General features: G+C 55.8%; 1 protein-coding gene across 15 annotated transcripts in view; it reads left to right on the top strand.

The window, feature by feature from the left end:
- The window catches only part of CACNA1G (calcium voltage-gated channel subunit alpha1 G), a 62,375-nt gene that overhangs the window by 27,267 nt on the left and 13,978 nt on the right, over positions 1–21,130 (top strand). For 3 of the 15 annotated variants that reach the window (XM_070479293.1, XM_070479296.1, XM_070479297.1), the window contains exons 10-26: positions 2,306–2,457; positions 3,250–3,435; positions 3,534–3,648; positions 3,729–3,884; positions 6,669–6,737; positions 8,187–8,271; positions 8,354–8,547; positions 9,429–9,860; positions 10,565–10,665; positions 10,863–10,986; positions 12,750–12,818; positions 12,970–13,154; positions 13,923–14,049; positions 15,504–15,629; positions 16,220–16,309; positions 17,104–17,317; positions 19,063–19,116. In XM_070479293.1, coding sequence (XP_070335394.1) covers positions 2,306–2,457; positions 3,250–3,435; positions 3,534–3,648; positions 3,729–3,884; positions 6,669–6,737; positions 8,187–8,271; positions 8,354–8,547; positions 9,429–9,860; positions 10,565–10,665; positions 10,863–10,986; positions 12,750–12,818; positions 12,970–13,154; positions 13,923–14,049; positions 15,504–15,629; positions 16,220–16,309; positions 17,104–17,317; positions 19,063–19,116 — 2,479 coding nt within the window. The remainder of the gene's footprint in view (positions 1–2,305; positions 2,458–3,249; positions 3,436–3,533; positions 3,649–3,728; positions 3,885–6,668; positions 6,738–8,186; positions 8,272–8,353; positions 8,548–9,428; positions 9,861–10,564; positions 10,666–10,862; positions 10,987–12,749; positions 12,819–12,969; positions 13,155–13,922; positions 14,050–15,503; positions 15,630–16,219; positions 16,310–17,103; positions 17,318–19,062; positions 19,117–21,130) is intronic. The other 12 variants (XM_020914275.2, XM_020914264.2, XM_020914278.2 and 9 more) reach the window with 7 other exon arrangements.

Here is a 21,130-nt window from a genome sequence, read left to right as displayed (position 1 = left end):
TGGGTAGATGACAGAGTGACAGAGAGGCAGGTTCGCTGACCACAGCTTTCTGACAGACTGGACTTCGGAGCAGAAGGTGGGAGATCCACTTAGGCGGCAGGGTGGGGGGGGGGTGCCTGAGTCCTGGGCTTTAGCTGTCCTGACTGTGGCCCCTTCCCCTGCACTGTGGTCCTCTGTGACCCACTTGCTAAGTCAGGTGGCACTGCCCTCACTCACAGTCTGGGGGGCAGACTCTCACTTGGGATCTGCTGGAGCAACATGACAGTTACTGTCTCTGGACAGCTGGCTCTCGGCCCTGCCGGCTGGCCCTGGCTCAGCTCCCCAGACCTGTCTCTGGAGAAAATCCATTCGTGGGCTGAAAACTTCTCTCCTTCTGAGAAGCCATTGACCCCTCAAATGCCCCTCATCTGCCAATCAGAAGGCCCAGCCTACCACCTCTCCCACTCCTCACCCAGGCTGGCCGCACAGATTGGGACTATTAAGATACATTTGGTGGTACCTAGGGCCTAACTCCATGCTTGGGTGACCTACCTGGGCAGCTGGCCAGATGAGGCAGCTGGGTAAACAGGGGGAGATGTCTGATGGACTAGGACACCTGGGGTGATTCTCAGCCTATCCTAACCCACTGGTTATTTATTCAAACTTCTAGAGCAGCTAGTATGCACCTTGGGCTTTGGGGGTGATCAAAACACCTCAGCAGGTGGGCAGTAGGCTCCATCGAGTCAGCCACATTTCATATTTCACTCTGCGGCTTCAGTCATCAACTCCCTTTCTCCCCTGACATGGTTCATTCCCTGTGCTCAACCCTGTGATGCCTTCCCCTCCTGTCTGCCTGGAGAGACCCTATTCACCCTCAGAGTTCATTTCAAGTGCTGTCTCCCAACTAAGGCTTTCCCAGTGTGTTCCTCACTCACCTTCTCTCCTCCAAACTCCTGGATTTACTATCTGGATAATTTATTTTGGCACCAAAGCATCTAAGGCCTCTCGTGGTTATTCGACTGTTTCGTGTGTGTATGATTTGTTTCCAGCTAGACTCTGAACTCCTAGGAGGCAGGGAGCATTGCTGGCATGTTTTTGCCTGCCTGGTGGATTATATAGCACCTGGTGGATTATATGGTAGGGACTTAATATTAAGAGGGATTCTCAGTCACTCAGTCATGTCCAATTCTTTGTGACCCCATGGACTATAGCCTGCCAGGCTCCTCTGTCCATGGGATTATCTCAGCAGCAATACTGGAGTGGGTTGCCATTTCCTCCTCCAGGGGATCTTCCTAACCCGGGGATTGAACCTGCGTCTCCTGGTGCACCTGCATTGGCAGGCAGATTCTTTACCACTGAGCCACCATATTAAGAGGGAGGAGGTACTTAATATTCTGTGCTAGAATAGCAAATGAAGTAGAGTTTGTGATTAATTCTGATGACCTCTCTAGGATGTGTTCGCTGCCCTAATCCCAGACCCTGGGTAGGAGTATTAATTACTTCTAGTGTTTTACATTTGACCAGAGATTAGAGATCTTGCTAAACGTCACACAGTGATTTGACAGGATAGGCTGAGAATTACCCCAGGTGTCCCAGTCTCAGATAGCAGCTCCAGATGCCACCTCATGTGTGACATCTCTTCTTGGGGATCTCCCTTCAGCTCTTTGGTGTGTTTGTACATGCTTGTTTGTGTGTTTGTGTACACATGTGTGTGTGTGTGTGCGTGTGCGTGTATGCATTTATGTGTGTTTGTGTGTACGTGTATGCAGTGTGTGTGTGTCTGGAAGGAAATAACGTTGCCAACAGTTGTCCAAGAGAATGCTGCCAAGTCCACAAAGTGATTGATTGTGGAGAATGTGTGACTTCGCGTGTGGCTGTGTGACTGGATATGCGTACGAGGCCTTGGCAATCACCCTCAGGTGTCCACCAGCATCAGTGCACTGCTGGCCTGGGCCTGCTGAGCTGGCGTGACAGCACAGGACAGGTTGGGTCTCGGAGCACACAGTAGGAAGTGGGCGGAACCCACGGCAGAGGCCTCCAGCGAGCCTGTGGCCCCAGGATCTGAGACTCAGCTGAAAGTAACTAGGGGCTGGGCGCTTTGTGCACTGGCCACCCCTGAGTATATTTTCTCATGGACGCTTTTGGGGAGCGTCTTCACCATTAGCCTGAGCATTCAGCACCCCTACTACCCTCCCCCAACCCCCACCTCACCCCCAGCTTGCTGTTCCTGCTCCTGGATATGTAGGAAGGCCAGGTGTTTTTGAGGACTGGGATGAGGGGCTCAGGGACGAGCCTCTGCTACTTCATGGCTCACCCTGTCTTCTAGCCTGAGGAGCTCACCAATGCCCTGGAAATCAGCAACATCGTCTTCACCAGCCTCTTTGCCCTGGAGATGCTGCTGAAGCTGCTAGTGTATGGTCCCTTTGGCTACATCAAGAACCCCTACAACATCTTTGATGGCGTCATTGTTGTCATCAGGTACGACTGCCCCTCTGCTGCCTCTTGCCTGAGGAGTGCCTGCCACACGCCCTGCTCCTCTGGGCCTGGAATCAGGCCCCACTGACCCAGAGGCCCCCTGCTCGCCCAGCTGGGGATTCTCTGTGCCCCTCGCAGCACATACCACACTCTCTCAGCCCTCCCTTGCTCACACAGAATGTGGTCTCCCATCTGCTTTGGCCAGGCTCCTCTGAAATCTCTGCTCTCATTTCCACTCCTTGTCCTTGACCCCATGCAGGCCTGGGGTGGGCAAAGACTGGGGAGTTGGCTTTGGAGAAGAGTTGGAGAAGGTGTAAGGCCTAGCCAGCTGTCTGTGCTTACAAAGTGCTTGGAGACTGTCACACACACTGGCAACTTGCTTTAGGGTTTCCAAGACCTTGGGAAAGTGTTCCACTGTTCCCCCCCCACCCGCCCCAGGCCCTGGGCCAGAAGAACTGCTTTATTGCTTTTTGGAATTGGCTTTAGATTTCATTAGAAGAGAACAAAGCAAACGTTCCATAACTTGAGGCTGTTGCTTTGGCTGATGGAGGGAGCGGACTGGCCCAGAGGGGAGAGCGGGGAGGGAGGGAGCTATCACCCTGACCCCTGCCTCTTGGAGCTCCTGCCTAGAGAACCAAGTTTCCCTCAGCACCCACTTTCTCAGTGCTAGCCAGGCCAGACCCTCAGGTGCTGCTGAGCCCTCCCAGTGGGTGGGGTGGGAGGAAGGTGAGCATGCAGAGGCCTCAGGCTCAGGCTCTGGCTCCTGCCCCACCCCCCACCCCCGACCCCTTGCAGTGTGTGGGAGATCGTGGGCCAGCAGGGGGGCGGCCTGTCGGTGCTGCGGACCTTCCGCCTGATGCGGGTGCTGAAGCTGGTGCGCTTCTTGCCGGCGCTGCAGCGGCAGCTCGTGGTGCTCATGAAGACCATGGACAACGTGGCCACCTTCTGCATGCTGCTCATGCTCTTCATCTTCATCTTCAGGTGAGGGCAGGTGCGGCATCCATGCCAGCGGGATGAGGGCCTGAGGGGCAGGGGTTTCTGGGGCCCTGACCCCCATCTCGTGGCTCCTGTGTCTTCAGCATCCTGGGTATGCATCTCTTCGGCTGCAAATTTGCATCTGAGCGGGATGGGGACACGCTACCGGACCGGAAGAATTTTGACTCCCTGCTCTGGGCCATCGTCACTGTCTTTCAGGTGCAAGGGCAACAGGAGAGGGTGGGCAGGGTGGTGGGTGTGCCCCGGTAAAGGCCCTGACTCCCATCCTCGGCCCACAGATCCTGACTCAGGAGGATTGGAACAAGGTGCTCTACAACGGAATGGCTTCCACGTCATCCTGGGCGGCCCTTTACTTCATCGCCCTCATGACCTTTGGCAACTATGTGCTCTTCAACCTGCTCGTTGCCATTCTGGTGGAGGGCTTCCAAACAGAGGTAACCCCCTGCCTGCAGCAGTCCACTTCCAGGAGGAACTAGCTGCATTGCTGGAGCGGTGGTGTCCTGGGAGGTTCTGCAGGAAGTGTCCTTCAGACAAGGCTGGGGGACTAGGACTGGGAGGTTCTGAGTTTCAGGCAGCTCCTTGGCACTCGAGAGACAGGGTGGTTGTTGGGGGGAATATCCCTGGATCCAAGGTGAGCTACTGAGTGGGCTTCCCCAACAAAATTGGTTAGACTCTACCCCAGGGAGCTGGACAAGATGAGTGCTGGCACACGGACAGCTGGATCCCTGAGCACAGGTGTGCTTGGGGACATCTGGAAGGAACCCATCTGAGTTGAGGGGTAGGGGAAGTTTGCATGCAAATCATCTGGGCTTTGGCTGAGCTATTGAAGATGGCACCAGCGCCCGGGCAGAACTGAGCTGCCCTGGGTGAGAAATGAGCCCAATTAGCTGCGGGCATGGCAGAGATGAGCGTCCTATTTCCAGCCCAGGCTCCATCACTTTCGTCATAGACAGCATCATCAATTAATATTGATTTACATTGATCCCACCCTCGCCCGGCCAGGACGCAGTCTCTGCCTGAAGGGCTGCATACAGTTCTGCTCCTGTAGCTCAGCTACTCTTCCTACCCAAGCCCCAGGCCCAGCCCAGCTTCCCAGCACCTAGCACAGGGCAGGTCAACTCAACCTAGAAATGCTCCAGGTTGGGTGTGGAGAAGCTCTCGGTCCAGTTCTCTCCGGGTGACCCGGATGGAAGCTCCCGCTGCGGCCTGGTCTATAAATATCCAGCACACGGTGGAAAAACAAAAGTCTATTTTCTGACTCTTTCCCAGCCTTACGAGGGAGGGCTGTTCCCTGTGGGCTGGGCTGGACTGGTAGGTGTGGGTATACCTCTCCCACACCGGCCTCCTCCCATTGTAGTTCCATAGTTAACCATTATTGCATTTCCTCCCCACCTTTAGTGATGCCTGGGCCTTTTGATGGGAGGGAGGGACATTGGTACTCTCCCTTGGATGGGACCTTTATTAACCCTCTGTGGCCCAAAGAGTTAAGGATGTCAATGTGTTCCCTATGAGTCAAGGTCTACATGGAGACCCACCGCTTGGCCACTGCTTTTGGCCTGTGGGTGGAGGAGCTGAGTGGGGACAGTGGTCCTTCAACCTCTTCCAAACCACAGCTCCTGACAGCTGAGTTCCCTCAGAAAAATTCCTGTGGAACTCTGTGGAAATGGGAAACATCCCAAGCATATTTCCCTCCTTCAAGTGGCCGTTTGGCCTGCTCGGCAGTCCTGGAGATGCCTGGTACCAGCACCCCTCCCCATCCCTGGTCCTTCCAGCAAACACCTTGTTAAACAGAGCTGCTGAGCTGGCCTGGTTGCTAGGCAGCAACAAAGTCTGTGTGGGAATGGAGAGCACTCTGGCCTTTGGGCCTGGCCTAGTCACTCTGGCCCTCCTGGGCGCTTGTGGCTGTCCCAGCATGAGGGGTTCCCCAGGGTCTGGGGCGGTACCCTCCTCAACAGGAGGGTCTCACTCAGGGTGTGATGCTTTGGGTCTGGGGTGGGATGGAGAAAGGATTTCAAGAGCAACCTCTCCGTGGGGGTGGGCAGCAGCATGGCCCTGAAATGCCCATGTGAGGAGCTAGATCAGCCACTCACTATCCTATAAACCCCTGGGTCAGTGCAGAGGTTGGTCACTCAATGCCAGTGACCTGGAACCCTGCAGAGGCACCTGCCCTCAACTGCATGGAGTTTTCAGAGGCACACTTGTAGCTCTGAGGGAGCCCCAAAATCTGACAGAAGAGGTTAGCTTTTGCTATTGTGATGACCTGCTTTTTTACAAATGAGGCAACCTACCTCAGTGGAAGCAGTGGCCACCTCCATTTTGTTGGCCATCATCAGCAGGAGGCCTCAAGGGTCACCCCTTGCTGGGCTTACCACCCTGCCAAGAGGTAGGAGAAGGTAGCCTAGGAGTCTGGGCCAGCTGGGTTGTTGACTTCCCGACTTGCAGGGGGCAGCGCCCTGAATCCCTGAGTATTTATCATCTGCGCACTTAATTGAATGAACAGACAGCAGGCCCTGTGTGAGGCCATTAATTGATACCAAACAACCTCGTAGCCATCATCCTAGTTTTTTTGTCATTATTTGTCACATCCCATCCCAGTAGGAGCATGCTGATGTGGAGGGCACAGTTAGGAGTTAGGAGGCCTGTTCTTGTGCCTGGTCTTTGGTCTCCTCCCCCGCCTCTGACTTCCATCCACTCCTCCTTCCCACCCTCCCTGCCTGCTGCTTCAGAGCCAGTGAGAGGTGAGCTAGAGACTCAGGTACGAGGCCCAGATGCATCTCTTATTCTTTGTATCACTTGGGGCAGTTTTTTTTTTTTTAACTTCTCCAAACCTCAGATGCTTCCTGTAAGATGGTGCTAGCTGTGCCTCCTTCTCACCTGGGTAAGCTAGTGTTAATGAAGCAGTTTCTTGATGCCTGGCACACCCCCAGTGAATGGTAGCTGTTATTATTAGGATTCCTGGGGGCTCAGTCTCCTTCCCTTTCCCTGTTCCCATCTTTGTGGCCTGTGCCCTCACCCTTCAGATTCATTCTGGCTCCAGGGCCTGTGGTTGAATTCTGGAAGGCCCTTCTGTCCCCTTTCTTCTCCTCTCTTGCCCCGTGTCTCATTTCCCCCACCGTTGGGTTTGCACCCATCTGTTTCTTCCTCCTCTTTCAACACTGCTGTTTGAAAGCCGGGCGCCTGTGACCAGTGCCCGTCCCCTGCCTCCCCTCTCCCTGTAGGAAATCAGCAAACGGGAAGATGCGAGTGGACAGTTAAGCTGTATTCAGCTGCCTGTCGACTCCCAGGGGGTAGGTATGCGATCACGAGCCAGCATGCCCCCGTGCCCCGTGCCCCCCACTCTGCCTCCGTGTCTGTGCTTGTATTTCCGCTCAGCGGCTGTGCAACCTGTGGTGGCTGTGGTGGTCCGTGGTGTCTGAGGTTTGCTTTGATTTTAAGTCCCTTCCCCCTGGAGGATACTGAGGGGAGGGCCTCCTTGCCTCTGCCCTGTTCACCAGCAAAGGGCACAATCCATCCCGTCAGACCAGTGGATGGCCGGAGAAGGAAGGGACTTAGAATCCTCTGTGTGCACGTGTGTGGTGCACCGCCCGCGTGTGCGTGGCTCGGCTGCGGTCCCCGAAGAGTCTGAGTCCTCGGGCCTCGGTGGAGTCGGGATCTCTGGCCGTAGACCGAGCTCCCCCATCTCGCTCCTCCTCCTTGCCTTAAGCTCCTGTTGGAGACCCCACAAGTTGCCTCATCTTAGGACAAGTCTTTGGAGGATGTGGGGGTGGGTCTGCCTCTTGCCAGAAGGTACCAGAATTTTCAATCTACTTCTGTGTCTCTGGCCCCTTGACCACCCAGGAGGTCCAGCAGGTACTCAGGGGCACACTCCTCCTCTGGCCCCCACACCGAGCCTGTGCCCTACTGTCCCCTGCACTCGCGCCAGAATTCGGGGCAAAGCCAGGGTTCCCATGGGACTCCACGGTACTGTGCATTCTGAGCAGCCCCCTGGAGATCCCGCTTGATAATTAAAGGCCTCGTTAGGGATGTAAACTGAGTTAATGAAAATGATCCCCTGAGATGCCAATTACGCAATATTTATGTCCTTATCAAAAGTAGCAATCAAGTATTTCTTAATAACTTCTTAAGGAGAAGTGTGTAATTACTGGGGAACCTACTGACCTGCTAAGGAGGAAGAAAAAACTGTCCCAGAGACAGGGAGAGAGGTAAAAATGGGGCCAGGGTAGGAGGTGGGTCTTTGGGAAGAGGGAGGAAAGAAGTAGAGAACATCCCTTGGGCTGAACGGCTCTGTCTGGGGTCCTTCGATTTCTCTCTGGGGTCCGCGGGTCTGAGGCTCAGGGGAGGGCAGTCGTGGAGGGAAAGCAGAGGCCACAAGTGGCCTTTGGAATTGAGGCTCCCGTGAGCGCTTCACTCAGGCTCCCAGCTCCCTCTGACCTGTGCCCCCCACCCGCTGGACTATCCCCTCTCCCCTCAGCCCTTCTTGAGCCAGTTCCAGCCAGGAAAGTTGTGCTGTGGGTTCTGGAGATAGTCCGGCCTTCTCTGAGGTGACAGAGGCCCTTGGGAGACCTAGGCCCCAAGCCTGGGTGGTCTGGTCTGAGCCAGTGCATGCCTCGTGCCGTGGCGGCTGGTTCCTTGTGGCCTCTATGTGGTGTGTGTGTGTGAAGACAGGGAGACCTTGGTCCATCCCACTAACCCCTGCCGGACCAGGTTCCTGATAGCCCACTGCTCTCCCACCCTAGGGAGATGCCACCAAGTCGGAGTCGGAGCCTGATTTCTTCTCGCCCAGCCTGGATGGTGATGGGGACAGGAAGAAGCGCTTGGCCTGTGAGTATCTCTCTGCAGATACAGGCCCTGGCTCTTGGCCAGCCTTGAGTGGACTCAGGGTCTCGCCCTGTCTCCCCTGCAGTGGTGTCTCTGGGAGAGCACCCGAAGCTGCGGAGGAGCTTGTTACCACCGCTCATCATCCACACGGCTGCCACGCCCATGTCGTTGCCCAAAAGCTCCAGCAGTGGCCTGGCCGAGGTTCTGGGCCCTCCCTCCCGCCGCACCAGCAGCAGTGGGTCGGCTGAGCCAGGGGCACCCCACGAGATGAAGTCACCGGTAGGGGGTGCATGTGCGGGCCAGCAATGGGAGTTGTATAGGGGTCAGGAGGGAAAAGAGGTGGAACCAGTGGGCCCAAGGGAACAGCCTCTGAACCACAGGCTAGACAAGGCCCAGGGTGTTAGTAGGGCTGGTCATCTAGGCAGACACCAGAGCCCTGACCTTGAGGACCAAAAAGCAGTGTTCTCGTTCTACTTCTTCTGTTCCCCAAGTGTCCTTGGGGATAAGACTCAATATCTGAGACTCCTCTGTAAAATGGGAGGTCCTTACCTCTTTAAGTCCACAGGGTCACAAAGAGTCAGACACGACTGAAGCAACTTAGCATAGCATAGCATAGCATACCTTCTTTAGACCTCATCTTCATAACAGCAAACCCCAACCAGATAGTGATTCTGTGCCAGACACTGTTCTAGACATTGCTTATAAGTGTTCTGTTAATAAACGCATGTAATCCTCATAGCAACCCTCTGGTAATACCAACGTTATCCCCATTTTACAGATGGGGACCTGAGTCTCAGATTACCAGAGTGAACTGTGGGAAGCTCCATAGTGAGCAGGTGACAGAGCCAGCATTTTAGTCCAAGCGGTTGGTGTCAGGGCCCATGCTGTCACTGTGATTTTATATTGCCACTTAACTAAATGAGGAATAGGTGCTAAGGTCATATCTCTTTTATAGATGAGCAACTGAGGCACAGAGAGGTTTAGTGACTTGCCTAAGGTCACACAGCTGTTGTGAATCCAGGCATCCAGATCTAGGGCCCCTGCTCACACTTCTATAGCGATGTGATGCCAAGAGGCTCACAGGAGCCAGGATGAAGGTGAGGGGGTGCGGGGCCATGAAGCTCTGGCTCAGACCAAGCTCTCCTCTGTTCACGCATCAGCCAAGTGTCCGCAGTTCCCCTCACAGTCCCTGGAGTGCAGCAAGCAGCTGGACGAGCAGGCGCTCCAGCAGGAACAGCCTGGGCCGTGCCCCCAGCCTGAAGCGGAGGAGCCCGAGTGGGGAGCGGAGGTCCTTGTTGTCGGGTGAGGGCCGGGAGAGCCAGGATGAGGAGGAGAGCTCGGAAGAGGAGCGCACGAGTCCAGCGGGCAGTGACCGCCGCCACAGGGGCTCCCTGGAGAGGGAAGCTAAGAGCTCCTTTGACCTGCCGGACACACTGCAGGTTCCCGGGCTGTACCGCACAGCGAGTGGCCGCGGCTCAGCCTCCGAGCACCAGGACTGCAACGGCAATTCGGCCCTGGGACGCCTGACTCAGGCTCTGCGGCCCGATGACCCCCCACTGGATGGAGACGATGGTGATGACGAGGGCAACTTGGTGAGGCCCCTGTGGGCACAGTGACCGCTCACCCCGCCTGACCTGGTGCAGGACTGCACAACTCCCTCCCAGTTGTTTGGCATTCAGGCAGTTACCATGATGCTCAAGGGATCTCAAGGGGGATCAGCCCTGAAGCCAAGCTCCAAACAGCCCCTTTGTCCCTCCGCCCACCCCACCAAGCCCCAGATCCTGGGGCTGCAGCTCTGCGTCCTTGTTGGATAAGAATGACTTCAGGCAGATGTGTATGAATCTTTCATGGCCCTCCCCCGTGACTCAGAAAGACCCATCACTCATCTCTCCAAACTGATGCCCTCCTCTGTCCCCTCTCTTATATCGACCTCATCACAAGCCCTGATTTCACACCCACTTTTACCCATTCACCTTTTCTCCAGCCCTCTCACCACCATCTTGAACCCTGGGGATGGGGCTCAGGGACCCGGGACCTCAAGGTTAGCACGTGAGAAGGGGCCGATGTCTGCATCCCTGGTGTGTCTTTGGACAGGCAGCTGTGATGGGGGCAATGTTTGATAATTGATGTGGCTCCCGAGCCCAGTGGGGAGGGAAGGAGGGAAGGAAGGCAGGCAGGGCGCTGGGCCGGAGTGGAGAGAGCAGACTAGGAGTGAGGGCCACGGAGCTGTTGAGGAGTGAGGGATCGGGAACTTGGAGACCTGGCCTTGCTCACTCCCCGGACCATCCTTCTGCAGAGCAAAACAGAACGGATGAGGGCGTGGGTCCGAACCCGGCTCCCTGCCTGCTGCCTGGAGCGAGACTCTTGGTCTGCCTACATCTTCCCTCCTCAGTCAAGGTCAGCACCCCGACGTCTCCTTCTCATGGGTAATTCTGTGACTCCATTCTGGGGATGCTAGAAGTGTCCCTTGACATGGGGGTGGGTGAGAGCAGGGCCTTGGGCTGGGAGGGCCCAGGATGGGTAGGGATTGGGCAGTGCCCCTCACTGCCGTCCCGCCTTACCCCCACTCAGCCTTTGCCTCTGTCTTGGAGCAGGTTCCGCCTCCTGTGTCACCGAATCATCACCCACAAGATGTTCGACCACGTGGTCCTCGTCATCATCTTCCTGAACTGCATCACCATCGCCATGGAGCGCCCCAAGATCGACCCCCACAGCGCTGTGAGTCACTGGGGCTGACGGCAGTTGCTGAGCGCCTGCTTGGTGCCCTGCCCTCCCGGGTTAGCGGATTTGTACCCATGCAGCGAGCCAGGCAGGCAGGGAGGCCAGAGAGATGCGGAGGCAAGGAGCCAGGAAGCTCCCTGATTCTGACCCTTGCAACTGGATGCCTCCTGTGTCCTCACCTGTTTCCCTTCTGTGAAAAAGCAGCCAGCTGGGGGGCATGCTCCCAGCCTGGGCAAAAGTAAGCTTTGTTGCCCCCGGCTGTTTGCAGTGGTGCTTTCTTGTGCGCCAGGGCTTGTGAGGCCTGTGTGTGAGTCAGTGAGTATTGCAGTGATGCCAACAGTGAGCTGGTCTGAGTGGTCAAGGGTCTCCTTCTCACCAGGACCTGTGCGCTGATGGGAAGGCACCCTGCCCAGCCTACCCCATGGGTGATACCCCATAGAGGAGGGAAGCTGTCCTTTGCTCCTCTGGGTCTTGCCAGGTTACAAACAACTAGCATTTTAGGGACCTCTGGGGGAGCACTGGTCACTTGTACTTGGCTTTGAACCTGCCAGTCCTCCTCAGGAGAGGAGAGGTCGTGGGTCAGAGTGTGGACACACCCCTTCATGCCTGACTTCTTTAGGACACTTCTAGTCCTGGGAGCTCTCTCCCCAGTCTAGCATCACAGCCTGTCTCCCCCGCCCCAACAATGAACTGAGGCCTAGAAAGATGGGGGGCTCTGTTTCCCCCCATGACATCTTGCACCACTAACTTGGAGGTAGACCCCATCCTCGTTGCTGCCTCCCACACCATTGTTCAGATTTCAACGTTAAAGCCCTATGTTTTCCATTAGGGTGGGCTCCAGCCGGGTCAGTGGGAAGGGGTGGTGGTGGTGGAGGGAAGTGGGCAATGCGGGGGCCAGCCTGGGAATAGGTGAGAGCCTGTATGTGTGCAGTCAGGGTGGCCAGCCACACTGGCCCCCTCATCTGCCTCCTGCCCAGGACCCTGCCCCAGAGCTCACCGTGGCCGGGTCCCTCCCCCACCTTCCCCCTCAGCCCCTCCATCTCCAGCTCTATCACGTGCTTCTCCCTCTCCCCACTCTCCCTGTTTCTCACTCCCTCTGATGCACTTTACCCGCTGCCTCTCCAGCTCTCTACACCCCTCTCTTGGCCATACAACAATGGAATCAGCTCACGGATATCAGGGGATTGGGCTGCCTTCTTTCCTGCCCGCCCGGCCTCACGCTATGCTTGGCATAAATATGGTGCCTGGGGATGCACAGCCTGTACTCAGGCCCCCATCTTGCCCTGCGGCTCCATTTCTGGGGCACACAGCAGGAGAGCAAGTACGTGGAGCAGGGACGAGTAGGATGAGGCATAGAGAGATCAAGCTAAATGCTGCTCCAGTTTTAAGAAAGGAAGCAGTGAATAGGGTCTGAGCTCTGGGGCTCAGAGACACACCGTGGTGGGAATCACTTTCCCTCAAGGCAACTCCAGGAGGTAGGGGGCAGGAGCGGGACTGTGCTCAGAGCTCTGAGTGAGTCAAGGGGCTTGACGCTGGCTGCGTGTGCATGTGTGTGTGTGTGTGTGTGTGTGTGTGTGTGTGTGTGTGTGTGCGTGTTTGAGGGATGATGAGGAGCATGTTGAGGGAGGAGCATGTTGAGGAGAGTGGGGGGTGGCTGTTCCCAGTTAAACACTGAAGGCAGTTCCTAGCTTCTGCGTGCAGAGCAGACCCTGCCCAAAGAGGGGGTCCCGGTGGCAATACCTGCCTGCTCTCTTTTACAGGAACGAATTTTCCTGACCCTCTCCAATTATATCTTCACCGCAGTCTTTCTGGCTGAGATGACAGTGAAGGTGATGGGGGGGGGTCAGCATTGGATGGGAGCCATCTGGTTCCCGGGTGTGGGGTGGGGAGGGCAGGGGAGAGGCTGGGCCACAGAGGGGGGCAGGGCTGGGGAGTGACTGCAGGGAGGAGGCAGTGTTGGTGACGCGGGGGCATCCCCAGGTGGTGGCGCTGGGCTGGTGCTTTGGGGAGCAGGCCTACCTGCGTAGCAGCTGGAACGTGCTGGACGGGCTGCTGGTGCTCATCTCCATCATCGACATCCTGGTGTCCATGGTCTCCGACAGCGGCACCAAGATCCTGGGCATGCTGAGGGTGCTGCGGCTGCTGCGGACCCTGCGCCCGCTCAGGTGCCCCTGCCAGGCACACCCTGATGGCCAGCACCCCATCTGCCCCTGCTTCCTGCCTGTGACCCCACCGGGAACCCTGCCAGCCACGCCTGGCATCACTTCTCACTTGGTTTAGCTATGGCCCCAGTGGTCTCCCTGCACAGGCACCCCGCTCGGGGACCTCCCCACGTGACACTCCTACAGGGCACACCATACAAGGGCCCATAGGCAGCTGCATGCCCTTCAGCTGCAGCTCTCCCTGTGGGGTACCCTTAGGAGCAATACTTGATTCTCCCTGTGAAGTGACAGACTGTTTTCTGCTTCCCCGCTTTTTGCCCCATCCCAGGGACTACCCACCAGTAACACTTCTAGCAATGGATCTGCACTGTTAGGAGACCCTCCCCAATCAGACAGTCACCCCGAACCCCAACTGAGAGTCAGAAATTTCCATGGGTGGGGACGTGGATAAGACAGATACTGACTGACCAGTGAGGTTTTCCTGGCTGCAATAATCCGTCTCCCTGCCCTCTACACGCTGCACACAAGTTTATCTACCCATCCCCACAACCTACTGCATCCCTAGGTTGAGTCACCACTCAAACCCCATCCTAGAGGTCCAGGTGTGGGGGTGGGTGGGGGGTCTCTGCACAGTGAGCCCAGAAGGCCAACCTCTTCCCTTCACTAGAGCCCAGGATGGGGACCAGTGAACCAAGACGGGAGGGGGTGGCAAGCAAGGCCAGAGAATGCCTGAGCCGGGAACCCCTCTTACCCGCCTCCCTCCCTCCCCAGGGTAATCAGCCGGGCACAGGGGCTGAAGCTGGTGGTGGAAACGCTGATGTCCTCGCTGAAGCCCATTGGCAACATTGTGGTCATCTGTTGTGCCTTCTTCATCATATTTGGCATCCTGGGGGTGCAGGTTTGTGGGGGTCCAGGGCCAGCTGTCAGCAGAAACCTGAGGTGTGGCCTGCCTCTTGGCCTGGATGCTGTGGCTCCAGGAGCTGCTGCCGCCTTTATCCTAGAAAAGCCTTGAAGCCAAAGGCCCTCAGGCTCCTTCGCCTCCTGGGCATTTTGCAGAAAACTGGGAGACCGGAAGAGGCCCCCAAGGGGAGAGAGCCTTGAGGGGCTTCTGACCAGTGCCGCATAGGCTGCTGCGCTGCCCCCCTCACGCACTTCTCCGAGTTCAGACGCTGGCCTTGGCCTGCAGTCTGCTCAGGGGTCCCCTCCCTCCCTCCCTCCCCTACTGGAGCCAGTGGGCTTCAGGCCAGGCCTGGGGATCCAGGGCCCAGACAGCTGGGCCAGGTTAGCAGTGAGCTGGCAGGCAGGCGGGTGCAGACCCCAGACGAGGCAGTAAGTGGGGGCTGCTGGGGAAACTTGGCCTCTGGCCCAGGGAGGGAACTTGGCTTTGGAGGAAAAAGAAAGGGAGCTGCCTACAGGATTTAGCAGGCACCTCCAGGAGCCAGGGGAGCCCGTTCATCCCTCTCTTCCAGAGTACCCCTCCTCGCTCCAGGCTCCAGACATTTCAGCCGTAGCATAGACAGCTGGCGGTTGGACCAGAGGGAGCTTCTGGTTGGCTGCCCCCTCCCTCCCCCCTCTTTGGCTTCCTGGGGTCTCCACTCTGCCTTGGGCGGGGGAGGTATTCTTGGGTTTCCTCAAATTCTCTGGCTCCAGAGACCAAGCCAGAATACATTTGCTAAGACTGTGTGGTGCCCCTCTGCACACCCAGTGCCCTTCCGCTTCTTACTTCTGGCCAACTTAGGCCCCCTGGTCCTCCTGTCCCTCAGCCCCTTCCCCACAGGCATAGCCTGGTCTGTTCTAGAGTGAGGGTGAGCTTTCCAGTCAGAAGGACCTGAGCCTGAGCCCCATTTTCGCCCCCTTCTGATTGTATAAACTTAGTGAGTGAATTTACTTCTCTGAACCTCAGTTTTCCTCATCTGTTGAGTGGAATCCATATACCTTGCCCACCCCCACCATTAAACCAGATCTCTTGGCCCTCCCACAGCGTGTCTGATTCAGTGGGTCTGGAGTGGTCCTGAGAATTTGTATTTCCAGCACGTTCCTGGATGATGCTGATGCTGCTGTCCAGGGACCCCACTTGGAGAATCACTGGCCTCCCCCTTCGTAGGAGGGGGAGGCCTGTCCCCCTCCTTCCACCCTTTCCCAGTCCCCTCCCCTTTCCTTCCTCTCCAGGGACTCTGCTCCAAGGAGCCTGGAGGAAGGGGTGCCCACAGGGGAGGTCACTGTCAGTATGTCTCTGACTTGACCGAGCACCTGGCCCTCACCTAAGGTGTGCCTGGAGCTCTCAGGGCTGGTCTGGGCTTCCTGTGCTCACAGCTCACTTCTTTCTCTGTCTCTGGTTATGTGTGTGTTCAGCTCTTCAAAGGGAAGTTCTTCGTGTGCCAGGGCGAGGACACCAGGAACATCACTAACAAGTCTGACTGTGCTGAGGCCAGTTACCGGTGGGTCCGGCATAAATACAACTTTGACAACCTCGGCCAGGTGAGTCCCAGGCTCTAAGGTGGAGGTGGGAGAGGTGGCAGGAGTCTGGGGAGGATGCAAGTCCACGCTTAATGATGCATGCGGGGCAGTTGGCTCACCTCTGTTTCATCATTAGTGAATGGGTCCTAGTGGGATCTCCATGCAGTGAGATGATGTATTTCTTTAGCACGGTACAAGGTACACGGTACAAGGTACACGGTACAAGGTACACGGTACAAGGTGTATTGTCAAAATGATTCTTTTTCTCATTCCACATTCATAGAAACAGAAATGTAGAAAATGAAATAGCTCGCTCAGTTTTGCTGGTTTATTTCCCTGCCTCACTCTGGTTTTGGTTTCTGGATTTCCAGAACTCTGGGGTCCATTGCTCTACCTGGCCGAGGTCATCTCCCATGTCTCTTCTGGCTTCATAGCAGCCATGGAGCCTTGGGACAGAGAACTCTCATGGAGCCTGGAGTGTGACTCCAAGCTAACCTCTGAAGGCCTAGGGTCCCCCAAGCTATTGCCAGGTGGTGCTTTGGGGGTCACTGGTGGGTGTCTTGGCTATACATCCTAGGTTTCAAATGGTCCTTTCCTCCCCTTCCCCCCAGGCCCTAATGTCCCTGTTCGTGCTGGCCTCTAAGGATGGCTGGGTGGATATCATGTATGATGGGCTGGATGCTGTCGGTGTGGACCAGCAGGTAGGGCTGAGGTGGGCAGTATCCATCTTTGAATTCAGGTCACTCACAATGAGCCAACTCCAGGCGTGATGCATGCAGGCAGTGGATAGAAAGACCACAGCAAAGCAGGTTGGCAAAATGCCATCCAAGAGGTATTATGTCTTAATATCAGAGGCTGTAACTGGTGGCCTGAGGACAAATGTGGGCTTGCTTTATTGGCTTGCAACATATTTAAATTTTTTTAATTAGTGATAAACAATTAAACAGCTTCCCTGGTAGCTCATATGGGGAAGGATCTGCCCGCCATGTGGGATACCCAGGTTCGATCACTAGGTTGGGAAGATCCCCTAGAGAAGGGCATGGCAGCCCACTCCAGTATTCTTGCCTGGAGAATTCCATGGACAGAGGAACCTGCTACAGTCCATGGGGTCACAAAGAGTTGAACATGACTGAGTGACTAACACTACCACTAAACAATTAAAAATTGACAAGTTTCACATGAAAAATCCAGATTTGGGTCTGCTCAAGTCCAAAGATCTGGAAACACTGGACTTGTATTCCCTAAGGTCAGGAGTCAACTGAAACAAAAAACAACTCTATGCTTTTGGATAGAACATCCACTCTCTACTTTGCCACAGTCCCCAAACCTCTCTACTGGCTAACGCCAAATGCATACCATTCATTAACATCACCTGATGGATCTGTGTATAACTGAGTGTGCAGGCCCTGTCTTAAGGAACCCAGGCTGGGGGGCAGCACCTGTGACAGTTACCCTCAGGCTAATATCTTCACTTGTCCTTCCTGCTCCCCACCAGCCCATCATGAACCACAACCCCTGGATGCTGCTATACTTCATCTCGTTCCTGCTCATTGTGGCCTTCTTTGTCCTGAACATGTTCGTTGGTGTGGTGGTGGAGAACTTCCACAAGTGTCGGCAGCACCAGGAGGAAGAGGAGGCCCGGCGGCGGGAGGAGAAGCGTCTACGGAGACTGGAGAAAAAGAGAAGGAGTAAGGAGAAGCAGATGGCTGGTCGGTAGTCTTTCCACATCTCTCTGAGTCGTACTTGACCTTGGCCTTGCAACTGTAGGGGGCCAGGGGCTGGGGTTGGGGCAGGGAGAAGATGCTCCCACCCCGTCCCCACCTCCTTCCCCTCGAGAGCATGTCAGCCTTTAGAGCCTGCATGAAGCAGACCGGTTCAGCCCTGAGGGGTAAGGGAGCTCTCCTCCGCGGGCCTCCCGGTCTCAGCATCGTGCTCCCCAGATGATGCCAGTGGGAGCTGAGGCACAGTCCCTCCCAGCCTGACTCTGAGAGGAGCCTCATGGGATGAACACCCCGCTTCATTGCCCTGTGCCGGTATCCAGGGATCCTGACCTTGGCACTTGGCACCTTACCATACCCCACGGTTGGTGAGCAAGCATCTTCAACCTGCGGCTGCCCAGTGTCTATAGCTGATGGGCAAGGCCTTGGCAGAACGTGCAGATGGACCATGGCGGGCAAACCCCAGACCGCTCCTTTCTCCCTGTTTCCAGCAAAACTCCCTGGCTTCCCGATTGTCTTTTTTTTTTTTTTTGCTAAGCTGTTCAAAAATACCCACCCAGCTCAGGGAGGGTCTGAGGTCACAGGAACTCTAAACTCATGACGCTCTGGCCTTAGACCCTTTAGCCCTTCATCTACGACCTCCAACATCTCTTGCCATTGACCGGGTGAGGCCCCTACCCCAGGCCTCCTCACACTCCTACTATGGGTGGCCAAGACTAAGCGAAAGACTGCAGATTCCAGGACACAAGGCGTGAGTGCGGGTCCTGTTGTGTCCCCATGTGTCTCCAGGTGTGTCTGCACTTGAGTCACCTCCCTATCTTCAGGGCTCCTGCCTGTCTGTCTGGTACTCAACAATCAATCAGTGTAACTCTGTCTCAGTCGCCCACGTCTCTCTGAGTGTCTTTATGTGTGGGTTTTTCTAAGCTTTTGTGTGTCTGTCTTTCGTCTGCGGGTTTCCCCTCTTCTCTCCACCCTTTTACAAACCGTCTTCCTTACGCCGATAAGATGCACATGGTGCTCTGAGTTTTCCCTTTGGTTTGTTACAATGTGAGTACTATCAAGCAGGTGGAGGGCTGTGGTGCCCCCAGTGCCTGGCTCTAGGGCATCTGGAGCCAGGGGAGGGGTGCTGGGGGCTGTGAAATGAAGCGGGCAGGACAGAGCTCATGCTCCCTGTGAGAGGGGCCGCTCTAGGGTTAGGACACTGACCTCTAGGCAGCAGCTCTGGGATAGGGGTCCCATCTTGGTTCCTGGTGGACGACTGAGGCTGAGCAGGCGTGCTGCCCCCAGCAGCCATGCTCCCGCCCCTCCTCCATCTGCCCCTCCTTGCAGTCTGTCTTCTCGGCAGGACATCTGCAGATGGAACTCTTTTGGCAAGAGGTACCTGTGGCCCTGCCTGACCAGCTGGCTCCCCTTCTGGGGTCTGCAGCCTTCTCAGGTGCAGCTGAGGCCACAGCACGGGAAGGAGTGGACATCTGTTCTGAGGACAGGCTTCCTCCTCTCCTCAGGCCTCTGACTCCCTGCCCCTGGGACCCTGATGAGCTGGCCAAATTGCTCAGCTTCCTCAAGTGCCCTGTGTCCGAGTTTGGGGCTGGTACTCAGGACCCGCCACCCTTGCTCAGCATGCCCTATTCATAGGCAGAGTGAGGGCCACAGCCCAGGGGAAGTGAGCTGCTAAGGGGACCCTGCCCAGCCCACCTGGTCCGGCCAGTGACCGATGTCGTGTTTCATTCTTTTAGATCTAATGCTGGACGATGTAATTGCTTCCGGCAGCTCAGCCAGCGCGGCGCCAGGTACTGCGTCTGGGGTTGTGGGTTCCAGGGTATGGCCCCGGGCGGTCAGGCCCACGTCATGTGTGTGGGCATCCTCTTTGCTCCCTCTCCATGGCTCACTGATTCTGTCTTCTCAGGGTGAGGGGTTCTGGGTTCTGTGGCATCCCGTAGGCCTGTGCCAGCTGGATGGGAGGTGAGGGCCTTATCAGGCCCCTCCAGCCAACTTCTCTTGGTGGCCCCTCCTTGTCTGGCCAGGCTTTTGAGGCCCTGCTCCCAGGCCCCTGCCACCTCTTCCCGTTCCTGTTCCTCCTGGGTCACACAGTTCGATTATTAGAGCTGCAAATCTCTCCCTCCTCCTTTTGTCTGAACGGGAGACTTTGATCCAAGCAAGCAGGATGAGAGGAGCAGAGAGGGAAAGGATTTGTTTTAAAAATGTAACAATGAATAATTGAACAGACTCATTAATAGTTAAGTAATCGCAATGGCCACATCATTGCTACAAACAGCAGGAATTGGGACTCGAAGATCTGAGTTAGCCACAAGCTTCTCCCCCAAAAGCCAAAGATTTGGGAGTGAGTTGGATTTGAGAGCTGTGTCTTTGGGAGGGCCCTCCTGGTTTCGCCTGCACCCTCCCCTGCCGCCCCCCACCAGTCCTCTGGCCCCTGCTCTCCCAACACGGCCCCCAGACAGCGGTTCAGAGGTTCTGAGAATCTGTGAAGTGTTGTGGGGCCTCATTACCCAGCTCCCCTGTCTCCATCCAGTGGTTCCCAACCTGATTGTCGCTAAGGGCCCCCCTTGTCGTCTTCTACAACAGACCCCACAATGTAAAAGACCTTCTCTGAAGTTGAGAGCATGTCAGTAATGACTTTGTTTCACTGGTTTTACTAATCAAAGACACATCTAATTGCTAATCAGGGCTTATGAGCTGCAGAAGCTTTCACGTTGAACGACGGCAATGACCATTTTGCCGTTAAATTAGTCTGTGGGGTCTTAGCACAGGCATGTGTATGATTGCATTTAAGCTTTTAAAAATATTGAAAAGAACCTCAGGACCCCCATGTGACTGCCTCCTCAGGCTGGTGAGGGCTTGGGACTCCAGACTGGGAACCACGGGCTGTACCTTTCTCTACTTTTCCAAATTCCCTCAGGAGCCAGGCTCCTGCAGACACTACCCTGTGGGTGCTGGGCTGCCTGATCACAGGGGAACCCCTCAGCTGCCATCTGAGAGGTCATGCCTGGGGCCCTGGGTGGGTTGATGATGTTTGGCATTGAGAGACTACCTGGGGGCTCAGGAGGCTCCAGCCTCTTTGTATCTGGATTGCCTGGGCCTGCATCTCTGAATTGGGCTGTACTGTGCGTTCCTGATGTTAAGGAATGAGAGGAGGGTGAGGGGACGTGGCCTTCAGCTTCTCCCTTATGGGTTCACCTAGTCTGTACACTGATGTGTCTACACAAACACACTCGTACCAGAATACCATGGGTCTGGCCTCAGAGGCTTCTCCCCCAAGAATAGACCCATGCAGATTTCCATGGCCCCTGAGACCATTTTCTGACACACCCACTTAATGATAAGCGCTCTTTTTATTCTCATACTGTACCCCCTTTGGGGGATAGTCTGCCATGCTCCTATGGGCAGAGGCAGGTATGTACACTCGTTACAATAGCATCTCACCTTTGCAGCTGGTGATGAAGACTCAGAGACCCCAAACAAGGGCTCAGACCGCCCCTATCCCTCTTACCTAAACCTGTTGTTCTGTGTGGTCTATACTAGAGTTTTTCAAACTTTTCTGTGCCTAAGAATCCCCCAGAGGACATAACTGAGCCCCACCTTAGAAACTCTCACAGTGGTCCAGGGTAGGACCTGAGCATCTGTATCTCCAGTTAGCTTACAAGGCATGGCAATGTTGGTGCATCAGTGTATCCAGTGGTGTGATGGGGATGAAGTCGCACCCACTAGTCTGGAGTTGTTGGAATCAAACATGTGCACCATACTTCCCTGCCAGCACCTCTGCCACCCTGTGCTGTCCCCAGCAGG

Source organism: Odocoileus virginianus, chromosome 17, assembly GCF_023699985.2.
Source record: "Odocoileus virginianus isolate 20LAN1187 ecotype Illinois chromosome 17, Ovbor_1.2, whole genome shotgun sequence".
NCBI classification, from domain to species: Eukaryota; Metazoa; Chordata; class Mammalia; order Artiodactyla; family Cervidae; genus Odocoileus; species Odocoileus virginianus.
This window is presented reverse-complemented; position numbering and strand designations above follow the sequence as displayed.